Source organism: Zootoca vivipara, chromosome 5 (genome assembly GCF_965207765.1).
Source record: "Zootoca vivipara chromosome 5, rZooViv2.hap1.1, whole genome shotgun sequence".
In the NCBI taxonomy this organism is placed as follows: domain Eukaryota; kingdom Metazoa; phylum Chordata; class Lepidosauria; order Squamata; family Lacertidae; genus Zootoca; species Zootoca vivipara.
In genome coordinates, this window is record NC_142588.1 from 52,243,563 (window position 1) to 52,263,646 (window position 20,084).

The 20,084-nt window shown below is 43.1% G+C and overlaps 1 protein-coding gene across 5 annotated transcripts in view; it reads left to right on the plus strand.

Moving 5' to 3' along the window:
* COL17A1 (collagen type XVII alpha 1 chain) overlaps positions 1-20,084 on the plus strand; it is a 63,540-nt gene that overhangs the window by 35,664 nt on the left and 7,792 nt on the right. For 3 of the 5 annotated variants that reach the window (XM_035133915.3, XM_088669614.1, XM_088669611.1), the window contains 21 exons: positions 116-151; positions 604-666; positions 1,757-1,792; positions 2,178-2,249; positions 2,972-2,998; positions 4,208-4,243; positions 5,152-5,187; positions 5,298-5,378; positions 6,407-6,442; positions 8,010-8,093; positions 9,501-9,554; positions 10,973-11,014; positions 13,130-13,162; positions 13,645-13,710; positions 14,390-14,431; positions 14,803-14,925; positions 15,567-15,692; positions 15,781-15,918; positions 17,678-17,779; positions 18,335-18,487; positions 19,367-19,897. In XM_035133915.3, the coding sequence (XP_034989806.3) occupies positions 116-151; positions 604-666; positions 1,757-1,792; positions 2,178-2,249; positions 2,972-2,998; positions 4,208-4,243; positions 5,152-5,187; positions 5,298-5,378; positions 6,407-6,442; positions 8,010-8,093; positions 9,501-9,554; positions 10,973-11,014; positions 13,130-13,162; positions 13,645-13,710; positions 14,390-14,431; positions 14,803-14,925; positions 15,567-15,692; positions 15,781-15,918; positions 17,678-17,779; positions 18,335-18,487; positions 19,367-19,897 (1,917 nt within the window). The remainder of the gene's footprint in view (positions 1-115; positions 152-603; positions 667-1,756; positions 1,793-2,177; positions 2,250-2,971; positions 2,999-4,207; positions 4,244-5,151; positions 5,188-5,297; positions 5,379-6,406; positions 6,443-8,009; positions 8,094-9,500; positions 9,555-10,972; positions 11,015-13,129; positions 13,163-13,644; positions 13,711-14,389; positions 14,432-14,802; positions 14,926-15,566; positions 15,693-15,780; positions 15,919-17,677; positions 17,780-18,334; positions 18,488-19,366; positions 19,898-20,084) is intronic. The other 2 variants (XM_088669613.1, XM_088669612.1) reach the window with 2 other exon arrangements.

A 20,084-nucleotide genomic window follows, 5' to 3' on the forward strand; every position in this document is an offset into this window, starting at 1 on the left:
GTCACTAGGGCGTTCCTTATATGTTTGCCATGAATATGTTTTTTGCTTTGATGGGGAAGTTTCAGTGTGAATTAATTGCATAATATCAACTTTCCTTTTTGTGTTTTCTTTTTAGGAGATCAAGGGGAGAAAGGACCCCGTGGTCTTACAGGTATGTAGTAAATTATCAAGGATTTTAAAAGGACATCACATGAGCATCCATGCTTGCCCATGATGACTAAGAGGTGTGCTTGGAAGGTTGTCATCCTTGAGGACAGGCAGGAAGTGAGGGGATTTCCCCTAGTTCTAAGGAGAACCATGGTCTCCCTCCATTCAAAAAGCAGAAAACCTGAAAGATCAGGAAGGTTTTTTCTGGGAGCATCAGTGATGAAGCAGTTCAGACTGGGAGCTTATGACAGGAACTAAGACTTTGCCACTGGCTCTCACCCAGGTCTTGATGCTCTGATGTGATCTCAAGAGAAGCACCTGCAAGAATTGCATGTTGTATTTTAATCTGGTATTGAAGACGGTTACATAGTTCACCTCTTTGGTTCTTATACCAGCAGCAACCCCTTAAAGCAGAACTATGCACATCATTCTGAGCCATTCCTGTTTAATTTGCAGGTGAACCAGGTTCCCGAGGGCTACCTGGACCTCAAGGTGAAGCAGGAGCTAAAGGATCAGTAGGTGAGTGAAAATATATAATATTGACCTTTCTGGAAGATAATCTACTTCAAACCACTGTCTCTAGGACTCTTGGATCATAAGACTCAGAATAAAAGACAATCTGAGGGACTGAAATTTAGCTGCCTTCAAAGGAAAGAAAGCATTTTTTAAAAATGCTGTTCTGTGTAGGGTCCCTTCCAATTCTACAATTCCATGATTCCATGTTCCTCGCTGTTTGGGGATGCAAGAGGTGTAATTGGCATATGTGCATGTTTTAAGTCATGTGTGAATGATCTCTTTGTGTCACTTAGTGAAGGCTAGCAAGGAAATGAAAATGTATTCTGGTCTTCTGTACACTTTATCATTGATAAAATTATATTGGCCCAGTTCACATGCCACAGTAAACCATGGTTTAATTTGAACGAACAGTGTGCTGTTGTATGCTGTTCAAAAGTTATATTGGTGCTGCTCCCCTGCTCTTGCTGCTGCTGCTGCTGCACTGGATTGAAAGAAGCCAGAGTCTAGTTTGTCATGCAGTCTGAATCCAGGTTTGTGGTTTGTTTTCCTCAAACAAATCCTAAGTAGTAATTCAAGAACCAACTGTGGCTACCACTTGCGGGGTTCTAGCTTGCTTTATTCACAGTGAAGCGGCAGCAGAAATTTGGGGTGAGTGCCATGGGCACTTTTAAGCACTGTGCACCAGCACACTACCTGTTCACTTATGTACTATGTATTTTTGAAAGTTCTGCACCTGTTCATTATGCATTTGAACACTTCTTAAGATATTATAGTGAAATTTTGCATGATCATTCCTGAGATCAAGGAGCAGGTTTTCATCTATGTTTGGATATAATTGGATGCCATTTTGAATCAAGGTGGTAGGCTGAAACTTGCACTGATTTTTGGATTTTGTAGAATTCCTGAACAATGCGAGGAATGTAGCTCCTAGTATATGATATACATTATACAAATATACCTCCAGCCAAATGTACTTGAACTTTAAACAATTAGCTACCAGTATGTCCCTCTGTATGGCTTTGTGTTAAGTAACAAACACGGTACATATGATTCTATGATATACCGTAACTAACCAACTCTTTTGTCTGTATAGGTCCACCAGGACCAGATGGACGGCAAGGCTCCAGAGGTAGATGGTTGCTTTCTGTTTCTTTTCATGATAGAGAAAAACACGAAAAAAATAACACCAAATGGGTCTGGACATTGATTTACAATGTTCTACCACCATAATTTTTTATGACGGTAGTGTATCTTGCATAGCAAGAGCTTCTACCAAATCCCATGGCGCTTAGCTTGCAGATCTTGAATATAGCATTGCACACTTGGTTGGTTATAGTTCTGTTTTTATCACTGTATCACTTAATGTTTCATAGCAAGCAATTCAGAAATAAAATAAGTAAACAAATGAAATAGTAGGACAGTTCCATTGGTCTGAGTAGCTCTGAATTTCAATGAACAAGGCTGGTGCATAAAATGAAAATGCTAATTGTCCAAACATCTTCATTATTTCCTAGGAGAGCAAGGTCTGGTGGGATTGCCAGGCCCACGAGGCCCACCAGGACCTCCTGGAGATGCAGGGCAACCAGGTAATAAAAGTCACACCAAACACATTTATTGGTTGTTAAGCAAATGAACAGCCCCTGGCAGTTGTTCTTGCTTTCGTATGGAGAGTGCCCTTTGCCACTGAAATGTTCTTCAGTAGTAATCTTCAAACTGAGGAGCAGAGGTGGAACACCAGGACTTAGCCTTAGCCTTGATGGAACATCAGGCTCCCCATAGGAAGAGGAGCAGGGAGGCAAGAAAGATTGAGAAGGGGAAAGCAAGTAGCTTGGTTCCCATGAGGGAAAGTGAAAATCCTGGAGGTAGTTTTGGGATAGGAGGATAAGCTTAATTCATTCACATATTCGTATATAAACCCAAAGTCATCATTCACTGCGGAGACTGTTTGCAAGCTGGTTCATATTCAGCATAGAGATTTAGGAAAGGGAACTGTACCATTATGGTGGCAGGAAAGAGGTGGGGGGGATGTGTAAAGAACTTCTACATCAGCAAAATGAAAAAGGAGGCCAAAAGGGAGGACATTGCAGGTACTGAAGCTAAAAATGACAAACACATGAAGGAAGAGTTAAGCAAGTAGGTGCTAAAAAGCAAGGGCTGATCATAAATGCACTGAAAAGGACTAGGCAGCAGTGGCTTCCATTTGGGATGCTATTGAATCAGCTGAAAAGGTCAGGTTCTTATTTGCTGAAACTAAAGACCATGGTTGTAAATTCCGAACTTCTTCAAATGTTTGCCATTATTTTCCTAGGTCTCACAGGACTTCAAGGACCACCAGGTAAATACACTTTGTATAGAAAGACATCAGCATTAAGTACCTACTAAACACTGAAAAACGTTGGATTTGGTGCAGCAGATAATGAAGGTTCATTTTAGTGGGAAACAATAACTGCTAAATGCACAGTTGTCATTTACAGTGTGGCAATAACCACATGGAGAACTGGTCTCTTGTCATACCTGGCTATGGAAATTTAGATAAGTGGTGAGCCTGGTAATTCTGGGATTACCACATACTTAGAGGTTACCCGTTGCATGTTATCTTAATAGGATCTTCTTTAGTTGTACATTAAATGGCGTTAATATGCAAGGAAGCAACTGCATCTCATAGAATTGTAGAGTTGGAAGGGATCCTGAGGATCATCTAGTCCAACCCCCTGCAATGCAGGTATCTCAACTAGATTTATATGTGACAGATAGCCATCCAACCTCTGCTTAAAAACCTCCAAGGAATGATAGTAGGAGTGTGTTCCACTGTCGAACAGCTCTTCCTGTTAGAAAGTTCTTCCTGATGTTTAGTCGGAATCTTCTTTCTTGTAACTTAATCCAATGGTTTGGGTCCTAGCCTGCGGAGCAGGAAAAAACAAGCTTGCTCCAGCCTCAATATGACAGGCCTTTCGATATTTGAAGATGGCTGTCATGTCTCCTCTCATTCACCTAAACATACCCAATCCCCTCAGCCATTCCTCATAAGGCTTGGTTTTCAGGCCCTTTATCATCTTGGTTGCCCTCTTCTGCACACGTTACAGCTTGTCAATATCCTTATTGAATTGTGGTGCCCTGAACTGGACACAGTACTCCATGTGTAGCCTGACTAAAGCCAGAATAGAGTGGTATTATTACTTCCTTTGATCAGGGCACTATACTCAGTTTTGCTGCTACATGCGGTTACATCTACCAAGTGGTGCATTCCAAATGATCCATTCAAAATATCTGAGAATGGGTGTATAGATTGCACTCCCAAGTACTGGGAGACTGATATGGATGGAGAGGAAGATGAAAGAATCTGCGTCCTTTGAAAACAAATGAAAATGAAACAAAAGCAGGCTGCCTTTTGCAATATCTGGGAAGGCTATGCGTGAGAGAGATATGCCTTGCAATGAAGGAACTTTGAATACACGATTCCTTATGGTCCAGTATGATACCATTCTCACATACACTGTGATGTATGGCATTTTGTATACTGAATTTCGTTTTTAACTCTCTGTAGGGCTCACAGGCAATCCAGGCCGACCAGGAGCTAAAGGTGAGTACAGATGAATATTGGATGTGCATGTTTTCAGTAGAAAATGCTCTTGTTCATACATTCAAACCAGCGTAACATTGCAATAGCCATTGTAAGAGCAGCACAAGCCCTGCCCCCCTCTGCTGCACACTTAGCCTGCACCCTGGGCTCATCCTCTGTGACTTCCTGTCTTAATCATTGCAGAAGCTCCTGTTTGTGTGATTCCCTGTTCCTCAAAACAAAAGCAGGTGGAAAATCATTCCGTTCAGGACCTTAGGCATTCTGGTGTTAATGTGGAAGTCTCTATTATCTGCCCAAACAGAGGGACTCATGCCCTTTCTCATCATACTATTACAGCTCTATGCAGCTTGAATGTATGAATCAGGAAAAGGTGAGGAGTAGAAGCAAAGAATTGCCCCTACTCTCTGCTGTCAGCTACAAAAGTCTCACAACCTCTGGCATTGGATAGGGATGATGAGAAGTATGGAGTACTACTGATTGCTCACAGGGCCTTTTCTAGGGTTGCCATATTTCAAAAAGTGAAAATCTGGACACAAAAACACAAATGTTGTTGAGCCAAACATCAACAATGCACCCAAGTTTTCCCAGACATTTTAAACGATTTTCGGAAACTCCGCCAGGATGCTATTTCCAAAGGGCAAAGCCTGGCTTTGTCCAGGAAATTCTGGACATACAGCAACTCTATCTTTTCTGATAACAGATGCATACACCTAATTCTGACAATCATTTGGGGCAATTGCCATTAGAGCCACTTTTGTGCCCTTATACCAGCAATTCCCAGTCTTACTACCGGTATAATAATCGTCATTTTGACAAAGTATTTAATGGCACAGATATATAATGGGTCATAAACTTGTTATAATTGAAGGTATGGTAACATCTTTCCCTTCCTTTTCCTGTTTCCTCAGGTGAACCTGGAGCACCAGGCCGGGTTACTACTTCAGGTATGTATCACTGCTGTAGCAGGAAAAGTCCCATGCCTGATAATTGTTGTACTGCATGGTGCCATAATCTTTCCTCACAAAGTGATTTGTGGAACTTTTTGCTGTTTCAGATGGTGCATCAACTATTTCTGTCCCAGGACCTCCAGGTCCACCAGGGGCTGTTGGTCCTCAAGGCCCACCAGGTGTCCCAGGTGAGAACCCCTTTTAATTCCTTGCCCTTTTTATCTGCTTTATTCCTAATATTTCTCCATGTGTAGGGATGAGGGAGAAATCTGTTCAGTTCACATTTAAAGCTGAATTTATCAAATATACGCTTTCCCAAACAATATGAGTACCGAAACATAGCCATCCTTCCAAATTTTCAATTTTGTGATGCAGTTCTTCAACCAACTAACGTTCACAAAATGCATATATTTGAAAAAGGTTTGCATAACAACCAATATATTCATGAAAATACCTAACACCTAAGACACGTTATATGAGGATAAATTGTTTGCAAAAATGTGTATGTTAGTCAAAACTGCAAATTTGTTTATCAGGAGAAATTTGCACTAAACTGATGAAGAATTATGAGGATTTTAAAAAAGAAAATTCTCAAATTGCTGCAGAAATGTTTGGAACCAAATTTTGAATAGAAAAGTGAAAAACAGAAAGAACTGAAATTTACAGATCTTTCTGCTTTCATTGCAGTAATTGCTCTCAATATGGACCTTTAAAACAAACAAACATGGAATTGGAATACAACAGTTTTCACACATGATAGCATCCACATGTGTGTGAAGTGATCCCCACCAAACTTATTCACCAACTGGAATCCATCCCTTTCTAGAGAAGAGTACACGCCTCACTTCTCAAACTAGCATACCTGGTGCAGCTGAAATTGCCTACCAGAACCTTTACATTTAAGTACAGTACCTTCTGTTTTCTCTACTCATTGAAACAGAGAATGCTCACAGGGTGCATTCCAGAAGTAAAGGGTGTTTTGGTGGGAAGTACAAAGAGAATAGGACAAGGGAGAAATCATTAGTTTCAAAGCTATCAGCCATGTGACAGTTGTGTACCATGCCAATGGCTATCAAAATCTGTCAAAAATTTAACTCAGCCTTTCAGGCAGTTATATTATTTGCTAGTTTCTGCTCCTTTTCTCGAGAGGAGTTTCATCCACTAAGCTTGCTTTGTCCACTAAGGTGATCTAACTTTCCCCCTCTTTCCCCCATAGGTCCTATTGGCCCAGCTGGACTTCCTGGATCTCAAGGTAATACATTCAGTGCAACTCCATAATTGGATTCCTTCCTTTGTTTTCCAGTCTCTGTCATCGCTTCTTATGATGTGTTTTTCTCTGTGCTCCACTTTAGCTCATCTTCTTTCAGCCTCTTCTGAAAGTTTCAGGGAGGTCACCTCCCTGAAACTCTGTAAAACACCTCCTCCCTGAAACTCTGCTTTTCTCCATAGTCTTTCTGCACCAGCCTAACCTTGTTTTTTTTTCCCTACACATGTTGCTACTTCCTCCCATCCTTACTACTTGTCTATCAAGCTGTGTTTCCTTCTTTCACACTGTAAACCCTTTGGGCAGGGTTGTAATTGCTTTTGTTCGACAACCAGCTTCCATAAACTTTCCTGCTTATTTCTGTCTTGCTGACATCTGTGGTGCGCTTGGTGGAGATGTGGCGGAGAGCCTTCTCTAGGGCCGTGTCTAAGCTTTGAAACACCCTGCCCAGAGAGGTCTGCTTCACCCACTCGCTGATGTTTTTTCACTATTTTGTGAAGATCTTTATTTTCTGACAGGCACTTGGCCTGCTGAGCTGATGATTGTTTTATTGACTCTGGAAAAAGAGATGGTTGAGGTTTTTTTGTCACCTTTTTTGCCCCTCCATCTTTTTCTGTTTGCTAGGCTTTATTGTTTTAATATTTACTGTAAGTTTCAGAGAAAGGGAAGGATGAATGAAAATAAATACAGTGTAGATGGCAAATAATACATTTCCAGACACAGCTTATCAATGACCTACAAGCCATGTAGAGAGGATCCTTTCCACTGCGTATAGTAGTCTGGAAGATTGGTAGCATTAGCTCAAGTAGTACAATCCAAAAACAAGTCTTGTGCAATCTCTTACTTTTTTTCTTTTTCTTTTTTGGTACTACCTCAAAAAACATTGGTTTAGTTTTTGTGTTGAGGAAAATTGATTATCTGAATACGGCCTAAGGACTTTGTCATGTAATACAAATCACAGATCTCCTACATGCAAGGCACGAAAGCCAAGGTGATGATAACACTATGGGTATATGTTGGTGCATATACTGGTACATGACCAATATATGTGGGCAAGTGTCATGCTGTTTCCTACAAGGAATCATTTTCCATGCAGGAGACCTATAGCACATCAAGCAGCCATAATGCTTTTGGCAGACCTGTTCATTTAAGTAAGCATTGGGGAACCTTCAGCCCTCCAGATATTGTTGGTTCTCCAACTTCCATCAGCCCCAAAGAGCATGACCCGGGAGGATGGGAATTGTGGTCCAACTGCATCTGGAGGGCCACGGGTTTCCCACACCAATTGAAACTTCAATGCAGTCTTTCCACATTTGTCCACATTAAGGAATCCCCAGGTTTTTCTGGCCTTATCCCACTCTGCAGTAGCATCATTGCCATGCAAGACACATAAACTGAGGACCAGTTCAGGTCCTATCTAGATTAGGTTTAAGCTAAAAAACATAATGCCTACATGCATATTAGGTGGGAACCAGAACCTGACAACTTGAGTTTCAACCAGTGTGCTAATTTGTGCTTAATTAAATAGTCTATCATTTCTTATGTTCTGATGCAGGTCCTCGTGGTGAGAAAGGTGAGCCAGGTGAAGCCACCATTGTGGAGACCGTCCGTTCGGGAGTTGGTGCTTCAGCTGCTCAAGGTAGAGAAAATTGTCTCTTCTACGCTTTTGTGAAGTCAACTCTTAAAATACTGGCACTTTCGAAGAGACGGCTTATGCCTTCAAATGTTCTTGTGGTTTGTTTCTGCCCTCCCAAACAAGCCATAAGTCCAGGTTTGTATGACGTGACAAGCCAGACCATGGCTTCTTTTCTGGCAGGGTGGCAGCAGTAGGAATGGAGAGGAGTGAAGTACCCACAATTTCAGCAGTATAACCAAGGGCACTTCCTCTTGTCTTACTGCTTTCTCCCAGGGAAAACTGCTCTTTAGCACTCAGTCAGAGCAAATGGCAGTTGAGGTTTCCCTTGGATTGCCATTTGTTCCAATCTATTGCCAAAGAGTGGGTTTTATTTTGGAAAGAAGCAGGCCTGTGCTTTCTAGGCACAGCTTATATGAGATAAACTTGGATGAGCCCCAAGTTTATTTTAACTGTAATTTAATGTGACTCATGTACCAGACCATTATCTTTACTTTGAAACAATAAACTTTTATCTTATTCTCCTATTCAAAACCAAGTCAAACTAAGCCAAAACCTACTTCTTAGTATAAAATAAGAGGGTGAGTGGTCATCTGGAGTCACTGGTTTGTTTTAGAGTCAGTGGGATCTTGAGTTAATTGAAATATCATTTTACTATAGACCAAGTCAGATACTTAGCCCATCTAGTTTTCATTTATTGTATTGGGGTTTTTTTTTGTTCTGCTTGCGATTTACCCTGCCATAATTTTCACTTTCCTCTCAGCTTTCCTCATCCTCAACTTTATTCCTTTTTAAAAAAGAAAAACGACATGGTTATTTTACGCTTAATCTTTGCCCCATGCCCCACACTCCAAGCAGGATAGAATGTTTCTTTGGGCATTGATTACTTTTTAGTGTTGGTTATGTCACTTGGGAATGTTGGTGTGGATTTCAGTATGGAAGTGAACAACTTTCAAGACAGTTGGTTGAATCTAAGTCATGCTCAGAGTAGACACTTTGAAATCAAGGGACTTGGGTTACTTCTCCTCCTTCTCCTCCTTCTCCTTCTCCTTCTCCTTCTCCTTCTCCTTCTCCTTCTAAATGTATATACCACCTTTCATTTTGGGAAGAAAGGCCAAGGCAGCTCAAAATAAGTTAAGTCTATTGATTTCAGTGGATCTCCTCTGAATGTGTCTTAGTAAGACAGAACCCAAAGTGTACATTCTAGTCAAAGGAGCCTCTTTCATTTTGATTTATAGACACATGAGATGATTTAGCCATCCTTTCAAATACAACTGCTGTCTGGTTTCCTTTAATATTTTAACCCGTGAGATCATTTATTATTATTATTAAAAGCAGCCTCTTCCTGTTTCTAAAACATGTTGTTGCTGCAGCAGCAGTTATATAATACTTCTGTTTCCTGTTTTTGTCTAGTGGCACCAGAGCTGCAAGGACCACCAGGACCCCCTGGACCACCAGGACCTCCAGGTATAGTCTATTCTGTACTAGCATATAAGTGAAAAAAATGGTGGTGAGGAAGCTAAGTAGAAAAAGAATAAGCATGTTGTAGGTCTTCCTATACTAAAAAGGGAATTTCACACACAACCACTTTGCAGTGTATATTTCTGTGTACTTTCTTATATAGTCATACCTGGGTTTAAGTACACTTTGGTTTGAGTACTTTCAGTTTAAGTACTCCGCGGACCCGTCTGGAACGGATTAATCCACTTTCCATTACTTTCAATGGAAAATACCAGTAATAATAATAATAATAATAATAATAATAATAATAATAATAATAATAATATTTACACCCCGCCCATCTGGCTGGGTTTCCGCAGCCACTCTGGGTAGCTTCCAGCAGAAATATTAAAATACAATAATTTATTAAACATTAAAAGCTTCCCTAAACAGTTCGCTTCAGGTTAAGCACGCTTAAGTACGGACTTCCAGAACCAATTACATTCATACTTCGGGTTAAGTACGCTTCAGGTTGAGTACTCCGTGGACCCGTCTGGAACGGATTAATCCACTTTCCATTACTTTCAATGGGAAAGTTCACTTCAGGTTAAGTACGCTTCAGGTTAAGTACAGACTTCCAGAACCAATTGTGTACTTAAACCGAGGTACCACTGTATAAATATTCCCAATGGCTTCTAATCTGTCCCCTTGATAGTCTTGGCAGAAAACCAGCAGTTTTCTGATCAGCGTGATACAAAGTGAAGTGAAGCATTTCACAGACACAAAGAGAGAGAGAACATACACACTCTACAGAGTGCCCTGAAATCATGTTTATTAGCAGGTGGCAAGAAAAACAATAACTCGGCAAGAACTGAGCTGCTGCCATTAAACAACAACAACGTAATACCTCGTATTCTGTTGGAATAAAACCTTTGTAAGAAATTAGCAGCTACGGTACTTAAAGAGGTCACGTTTTGTGTAGTTAAACTGCTGTACAAGATGGACTTTGCAAGACAACTTCTGACTAGGAACAAAAGTGTGCCTTAATGAATATAAAGATTTTAAAACCTGGAAAGTTTGATAGTCTTTTAATATTAGGTCAGACAGAAAAAAAACTGAGCTCATCAGGCAACAATTTTGAGGTAGCAGCAGGAAATGCCTACACAATGTGCTACATCCTAGCCTGTGGACAGCCTTATATCTCTGTCAAAGTCTATCACTTCATGCACATACCTAGCCAGCCATGGGCTAGTAGGTGGTACACTCTGAGTCCCTTATCCATGGCTGCCACATATCCAGTGACTGTGTGAATAGGCCCTAAAGCTGTCTCTATTTTTGGAAGTCGTTAGGTATGGAGGGAACAGAGAGGCAGGATAGAACTCCAAGCATTATGAAAAGAAATGGGAGTCCAGTATAATACTTTCCCCTCTTCCCCCCCCCCCCAGGCGCTTCTGTTCAAGGCCCACCAGGACCTCGTGGTATCCCAGGTAAAAAAGGCTTTTGTTCAATTTAAAAACTTCAATTTTATGGATTTTCAAAAGCTGCTCTATTGTTTTGGTGAAACACAGTTTTAATGCACAGATTTAATCCCCAAAGCATTTCTGAAGAATTTGTTCAGTGAAAGCACAAGCTGATCTGCCTGTGTGATTTGTGTGGCAATAGCCCTCCTTCCCATGTAATAAAGACTCATGACACAGTGATTAAGATTTAATTGGGTGGTTAAGGCCACAACTTTATTAATTATGCATGTTGAGCGGAATTGGCTTAGGCGTTGGAACCTAACAGACTATATCCGACTCCAACCCGTGTGTTGAAGTCTGTGGGAAGTTAACCACCAGAAAGGAGCCCCGCAACGTAGATCTACTAGAGCTCCTCCTGTGGCCACCGAAGGGGCGTGCCTTACGGCCCAGGCAACTCCAGGCTCAGGACCAAGCCTCGCCCCCGGAATCCTTTAACGGAATTACTTCTCCAAATTTGGGCAGCTGATGACATAACCTGCCCCTCCTCCATCTAATTGTTATGCAAATTTCCAATGCCTAACCGCCACTCGAGCCCCCCCAGGCTCGCCGCCAATCCGCTCACATGTAATACCACCCTAATTTCCTAATTCGAAAATTAATTATTTAATTATTCAAGCACTTCTAAATTATTAAGGGGCCGTGATCCTAATCTCTTATTCGCCTAGTTAAGCTCTCTAACACGTAACCAATCTGTCATTCCCGTAATTACGATACTGCGTTATTAGTGGCAAAGAGCGAAGCGGGAGCGAGTGGCAGCAGCGGTGATCCCAACAAAGGCAAGGAACGCTAGCGGGGGAACGGAGGCCAGCGAAAACTATGATCCGAGGCGTGAATTGTTCGCTCCGGCGAAGAGGGACGAAAGAGGGAGCTTTTCCCGCCTGCAGAGCGCTTTAAAGTTGGTGGCCCCGCCCCGCCCGACCTCATTGGCTGGTCGGGGGGTGACGCAGGCGGGAACCTACCATTGCGTAGGGGCTGAGCTTGCAGCCCCTACGCGATGGTACAGTCGGGCAGCCCACAACCCCACCTCCGTCGCAGGCGCAGAAGTGGCTTTCCAGACTTCCCCCTCTCTTCCTTCAGTTATAATTGACAAGTCCCAGACCCTGGAACTTTAGAATGGTAGAACAGGGCAATGTCCCTTTCTCTCTTCAAGAGAGAACAGCATAGAACAAAACCATGAATAATAGGGAAAAACCCTCCCGATTTTACAAGGAAGAGTTAGCTTGTGGTGGAGCAAATAAATCACTTCCAGAGGAAGAACAGATTTGTGTGCCTTCTTTGCTTTAGACTAATCTTTCCCAACCTGGTATCCCCTAGAATCTGGACTTGGATCTTTATTTTGTACTTTTGCATTTTTGTCTTTGTGTGTGATTACTTGTGACTTGGGAACTAAAATGTGACTTTGGTATGTGATAGCCTTGGTATATGCTACTTCAGGATAAAGCACTGTCCTTTGGCCTCACCCAGTTGGTTTTAGGTCCCACTCACCTGTCCCTCAGAGGGCTGGCAAGGTAAGAATCTGGCCCTTGGGATAACAAAAGTTCCCACTCTTGCTCTAGAATGATGTTGAACTCCAACTCAGCCCTAATCACTATAGCCACTGGTTAGAGGTGATGGGGGTTGAAGCCTTACTCTACAGACTGGTGCAGTCGCATAGGAGCCCAAGTTTGCTCAGAGGGTTATGAATGGAGGTAGACTGGTAGCATGAAAGCAAAAGAGAACAGATCCAAAGTCTAAGGCTCAACTTTCCCTTTGCTACAACCTGACCCAATGAATGGTCTGGAAGCAGCTAATGCTGCAAAGTTGCTGGAGCTAAGTGGGTGCAGACCTGAACATATATTTAAAAAATATGGCCTATCCACCAGCTGTGGTGCCGGTCTTAGTCCATTCTCCTGATCAGAGGACAAGAGACCCTGAGTGTTCTCCATCACTAAGTACCGGATATCTAATGGGCCTTTCTTAATTGCCGGCTCACTCAGCCCGCAATAATTGAATAATTCTCTTTTTAAATTTTTCCTTATGGGAAACAGGATCTATTGATGCACTGTAATAACCTGGTTGTGTGGTTTCTGATCTTTCTCACAGGTGAACCAGGTCTACCAGGAGCCTCTGTGTCAGGTGAGTCTAAATGCACTCTCTTTCTTATCAATTCCTTCCTCTCCTGCCTCTGAGTCTTTCCTGCCCTCTTCCACAGCCTCTTCCTGATCACTAAACCCTGTTTCCCCTTCAGCTTCTGACCCCACCTTCCCCTAGTCTGTTCCTTCTTCTCCCTCTGACCACTCATTGTCATCCCACCACCAGGCCCTTGGCTCTGAGCCTTCTTCCCCTGGGAGTTTCCCAGCTGCTGCCTCCCCCCCCCCGCCACTTCTCTGCATCCAGCCAGTCCATGACAATCAGCCTTCACTAACCTGGTGCTTTCCATACAATTTGGATTACAATTCAGCCAGCCCCAGCCAGCAGGGCTACAATGATCAGGAATGGTAGGTAGGCTGAAACATCTGGAGGCTCTAAACAATACAATGTCACACGTGAAGCCCCTGTTCTCTCCACCACCCCCTCTCCAGATTTCTCACCACCATCTCCCTGATTCCTTTTTGCAGGTGCTGGAGCTGCCATCCAAGGACCACCTGGATTACCAGGACCACCTGGGCCCAAAGGAGAGAAAGGTTTGTGAAGAGCACTGAGCACCCTTTGGCGTCTTTAACTTTGTGTGAGAGGCAAAATCTTTGGCTTCTGGCATGCTGTGATGAGCCTTGCTCCTAGCTGTAAAAGTGCCCATCTATGATGTAATGTAAATCATTGTGGGTGACCCTCTTGAGAAAGCTCTTTTGCTGCTTTACTTACCTCTTCCCACAGGGCAAAATAGATTGTTACAGTTCTCCTAAGCCATGAGTGGATTAGAGGCCAAGTAGACTTTTCTGTGTGGCCCCCAGGACTCTTTCCAGGCCACCCTCCACTCCCCATGCCATGCCCTTTACCAGCCCTACTTCATCCCCTCTTTGAGTGGTTGGAATGTGTCCTTGAACTCAGACAATGCCTATTGGTTTCCTGTATTGAGGACAGATGGATGGGTGGAAGGGTGTAAAAACTAACCTACTGAACAAAGGTAGTATTTGCGGTCACTGCTTTGCCCACTTTTGCCTCTGACTCCACCCACCACTGGCACATGGCCCCCAGAAAATTGTCCTGATGGGAATGTGGCCCTCGCTCTGAAAAAGCTTTCCACTTATGTGACTTGGACTTTTATCCCCAGGAGTGCAATTAGAAAGGTGACCCCATGCAGTCCCCAGGCTTGCTGAATGGAGTCAATGAGCACATGTTTTTCTTTCTTTATTTTCCTGTTAGGTGATGCAGGTGTACCAGGAGCTCCAGGCATCCCTGGAGGAGGTAAGATGACAGCATAAGTAATGCACACTTTTCTATATAGTATAAATCGTCATAGCCATCCCTAGTGTTAAAGCTTTCTGCAATGTATTGTGTCTCCTTCCTGGGCAAATAAAATAAGGCAATTCAGCTCACAGAGCAGGGCTGAAAATCCCACTCATCCCACAGAGATGCTGAAGGACTCTGTCTCTGAGGAGTCCTGGTCTGGGGCCATGGAGGCCTGTCATTCTCCTGTTATGGGGCAAATTCAGGCTTGTGAAACACACACACTTGCCTTGTAATGTACTGTTTCATGTGAAGTGTCAGTACAATGCACTTAGGTTGTGCCTCGCTTCCATAGCAATAAAAACAAATCAACTTTTGTACTCCTGCAGCTGGATCAAGAGCATCTCAGGGTCTTCCAGGTCCCCCAGGTCCTCCTGGACCTCCAGGCCTAGGAATCAGTGGAATCAGTTCGGCCCGAGACATTCAGCTGATGATCGCTGAGTACCTGCAAAGTAAGTCACACACCTTCTGTTAGAGTCATACTATCATGTCACTATCTGACAGCACTCAGTTCAGACACCTTTGGGGGTTTGGGGAAAGTCTGGAGTTTGTTTGCCTTCTGATCATCTAATATCTGTGGACATTTCAGATTGCAGGTAGAAGGGGGCTGGAATGCCTCCTGCCATGCAAAACTTAGTTTCAATATACCCCAATGAAATTTTCCAGTTAAACCTTTTCAGCAGTATACATACAGGCATCTTCCATTTCAATGTCAATTAAACCATTGTAATTAACAGGCAGGGGCTCATGGAAGTTGTCAAACATCTGGAGAGTCATAGGCTTCCTACCTTTGGCCCAGGTATATGGCTCCTCCCTAGGGAGTAAGAGAACCTTAGCACTAAACAAATAAGACAGACCAATACATTAGAACCTTGGACTCTGGGTCCCAAATTACCCTACTTAAACCTTTGTATGAGAGCAGATAACAAATTATTCTATGGTAGGAGCAGCCAAGGGGCAATGTATAATAATCAAGAGTGTGTGTGATTTCGTAGGATTATGCTTGTGGAGCTGCAGGAGAACCACAAAACCATGTAATCACCCCACCCATCCACTCCACTAATGATTGTACTCTGCCCTTCTGCTTCACTAGGTGACAGTGCATCCTATCTGGTTGGACCACCTGGTCCTCCGGGACCACCAGGAATGATTACCGCCATTGGTGAGGAATCCTTGGACTACACCGAATTGGCCCGCCGTGTGGTGAGCTACATGTCTGGTAAGCATCCTGCTTTCACGGCTCATCAATTTTGTCCCATCTCTGGACAAACCAGAAAAGCAGGACTAATTTTCTTTTATTTTCTTAGGAGTGGATGTCCGCCAGTATTTCATTGGACCCCAAGGTCCCCCAGGACCCCCTGGGCCCCCTGGACTGGGAGGAGACAGCTTATCTGTGTCCCTGGACTATGATGAATTGACAAGACGGGTTGTCAGCTATATAACAAGTAATGTCATATGCATAGCTATTATGTTGTGTTAAGTGATTTCCTCAACAGCACTGTGAGGTGCAAATTTGGTACTACCTGTTGGCTGCAGGCCCCTTCATAAATTTTACAACCACATGTTGTGTGTGTATGGCTACACACTCATTGGTATAGAAATCCCTTAGGATGCCACACACAGGTGGGACCTCTGGTTATATGATGCTTATTCTTGACTCGTTTGTCGCCACCCAATAACTTCATGTGGACCCCTTTTTCTGCTACAAGAGCTATCAGGGCATGTCCCACTATGTTTGGATGATATGCTGTAGTGGTCAGTAAGAATATACTAGTGTTGATTTCCATCTACATTGAATAATCCATTTTTTGGTGGCTGTTAGTTCACAGAATTCTCAGAGTAAACTGAAGAGTTGGTCCAGAGAACATTTTCAGGAATTTAGGATGTGAAGCACTGTAATATTTTTTCCTTACATTTCTCTACAAAACACTACATACTATAGGAGTGCTTTGAAAATAAAGGGTTATCTTACAGAGATGCTCTCAATAATCCAGTATTTAGCACATTTACTGCTTCAACACACAGACTAAGAGCCACACCATAGTGGGTTAAGGGTACTCTGTGATTGGTAAATTGCAGTTCCCAGGATTCCTTGAGGCAAGTTATGTGATTTAAATGTATGTTGTGGTTGTGAGCATCTTGCCAGAACCACAGTCATGAATTGCAGTAGTGATTGGAACTATAGTAAGCCTTGCAATCCTGTCAAGCCATCTTGGGACATCTTATGGACTCACAACTATTGGATTTTAGGCTTCCCTACAATGGCCAATGGTTCATTGACACCCAACTTGGATTTGCCTCTCTGTGCTCATCTCTGGGTTTTAAAAAGAGTTGAAATGCAGTGGAGACGTCTAGGTCTCCATTTAGTTCAGTGAAGCAAAGGTTTGGCTCCACCTCATTCCCAGGAGGTAGATTGCTAGAGAGTAAGCTGAGATTGAGTAATGGAGGAAGTAGCTCAGTATCGGAGCACATGCTATACATGCCAAAGGTTCAATCCCCAGCATCTCCAGATAGAACTGGGAATATCCCTTGCCTAGAACCTGGGAGAGCTGCTGTCCATCTTTGTAGATAATAAATTTGTGGAAAACTCTCCCCAAGGAGGCCCATCTGGTGCCTTCACTACATATCTTTAGGCACCAGGCAAAAATGTTTCTCTATAACCAGGTCTTTGGCTGATTGAACATTCTATTGTCTTTAAAAGGTGTTTGTGGGTTAAAGGTGTGTGTGTTTTATTACGTATTTTGTGTTCTCATTTTGTATTTTTTATGTTGTGAAGTGTCCTGTGATCTTCTGATGAAGGAGGGTGGTATGCAAATTTAATACATAACAATACTGAGCTATATGGGGCAATGGTCTGACTCTGTATAAGGCGGCTTCTTATGTTCCTACGGACACATTCTAGAAATGAGCTGTAAGATCACTGTCAAAAGTAGTATGTGATTTATAATTTCTTTTGCAAAGAGACTACAAGTGTGAGGTGCATAGTCCTAATTATTCCTCAAGACATAGCTGATTCTGCCATTCTTAATCCTCACTCCGTTATACAAGCTAACAGAGTAGGACAGAAAAGTCCTTCTGCCTTTTGTTTAGCTATTCTGTCCTGGCAATGTGGGTAGGGACAGAGGGGATTTGCTTGCATAGCAGAAAAAAAGTGTGTGTGTAAATCATGTCTCAGGTACTTATTCACATTCTTCCTTCTTTCAGACTCAGAATTTGATCGCTTTGTAGGGCCACCTGGGCCACCAGGCCCACCAGGCAGTGCGCTTTCCTCTATCACTGCCGAGGACATCTCCTCCTACTTACAAAGTAAATATGATTTGCCATACTCTGCGCTAGGGTACCTTGTAGGAGCCTGGGATTTCTTGTGGAGGGTGGGGAGTTGCTGGGCTTTCTAGGACAGAGTAAAGAAATTGAGCCACATTCCACATGCAGCAATTCAGTGAATCCCAATATCATAAGATCTGGGTGTGTTAGTCATCGCCAGCAAAGGATGCTAGTGACAAAATGGTATGATTGGTCAATCAGCTGATCTAAAATTCTGCTGGTAGCTCCCTATAATGAAAGCCATGTAATACTTTGTACCTTCCTTGCTAACAGGGTAAAAGGGTGTCATCCCCCCACCCCCCCACCCTGCTGTCAAAAGAAAAAATACTGAATCAAAAATTACAAAGGTATAAAATAGCATGCCATCTTGACATGCCAATGAAATTGTTTTTAAAGGTAATGGTGGCTAAGTGCGTATGATTGTGCTGTTAGAATGGGGGCGGACGGCGGACGACATAGGGGAAAGAATTCAAGCAAAGGGTCTGCTTGCAATTTCTTAAAAAGCACATTATTAACCCAGTTTCTTCTTCTTCCAAGGTTTGGGATACTTCACACTTTCTGGACCCCCTGGACCACCAGGTCCACCAGGCCCTCCAGGACCACCTGGCTTGTCAGGAAGTGGCCTTGTTTCCTATGGTGATGATCTTTGGACTGACCAGTTCAGAAGTGACTTGATCAAGTACATTACTAGTAAGTCACACACACAAAACCACTTCCACAATTTTGATTGCTATAACCAGATGTTGCACTTCTTGAAATTTCAAGTCTGGGCCTCATCCTGGCACTATGCCTAGGATTGATCTCATAGCTCTTTTGTAGCAGCTGAGAAATGCTTACTACAGCTGCTATCCTGGACTGAAAAGTCCCTCAAGAAATCAAAAGTATTGAATATGATTTTGTCTTAAGGTGGATTGTAAGACTTATTTCTGTTTGGTCATCTTTGACATGTCTCATTTATGGAAGAGACTTGTTCTTTAATTTGTGCTTCCTTTACTGAAACCAGGTCTATAAAACAGCACCTTAGCTGATAGGGCATAACTTCTAACCATCAACTCAAGCTCAAGTAGCATCTTCTTGCTTTCCAGAAATAGGTTCTCTTTGGGGGATCATGCTGCTGATGGCCCTCATTTTACTAAAATTCGCATCCTGCTTCAGTAAACTTAGAGGCTTACATCAATATCATTAACATACTACCAGGTTCTTGCCTGTGAGTGGAATTGACAGTGGATAAGCACTCCTGTTAGGAATAATGGGTGGAATTGGGAAGGCACTGGATCCTTCACATCCCAGTGCTCCCTCTGCATGCCCCCAAACTGTCTCCCAACACATTTTGGTTTGGGGATGCCAAGAGTTCCAAAATTGATAGGGCTGGGTTTGTGGAAGCTGTGGAGATGGTAGGAGGATTCAGCATCAGAGCTCCCTTGAAGAAGATCTGATGTATCATGTGACCCTCTGGGATGCTGTCCCAGAGCACTCTTTGCTGGCGTCAGCACCCCTGTAAAACAATCTGTCACCAGATTCCATTATAACTGGTGCAGCTCCATTAACACCCACTGCTGTGCTTTGTAGGTGACGATGTTCGTGGCATCATCAGAGGACCCCCGGGGCCTCCAGGACCACCTGGTGTAGGAGGAGATGGAAGCTTGATGGCTGAATCTTATAGAAGGTCTCTAAATTCAGATGGGTCCTATGGCAGGTCCGTAAGTTCTGCCTCATCCTATGATGCATCAATTGCCACAGGGGGATCATACAGCAGCTCAATGGGAAGCAATGGAGCATATGGTGGATCTCTTGGAGCTGGTGGATCACTTGGAGCTGATGGATCATACGGTGGATCTCTTGGAGCTGATGGCTCTTATGGTGGATCTCTTGGAGCTGATGGTTCTTACGGTGGAGTGCTTGGAGCAGGTGGATCTTATGGTGCTGGAGCGGGTGGATCTTACGGTAGTTCAGCTGGAGCAGGTGGATCTTATGGTGGTTCAACTGGAGCAGGCGGATCACAGATGAGATCAACAGGTACAGGAGGATCCTATAGTGGATCATTTGCTGGGTCACTGGATTACAATGAGTTGGCAGCCAGAGTGTCGGAAAACATACAAAGTAAGTATATCCATATTTTATCCCATGCTATCTAAAGTGCTGTGGACTGTTTAGAGTGTGTGTGTGAGTGTGTGTGTGTGTGTGTGAGAGAGAGAGAGTTTGGGACATGTGATTCTTAGAGCATTAAGTAAGTTGTGTTCCACTCATTTGAATATATGCAGTGTAGATTCCATGGGCTATTCTAAGG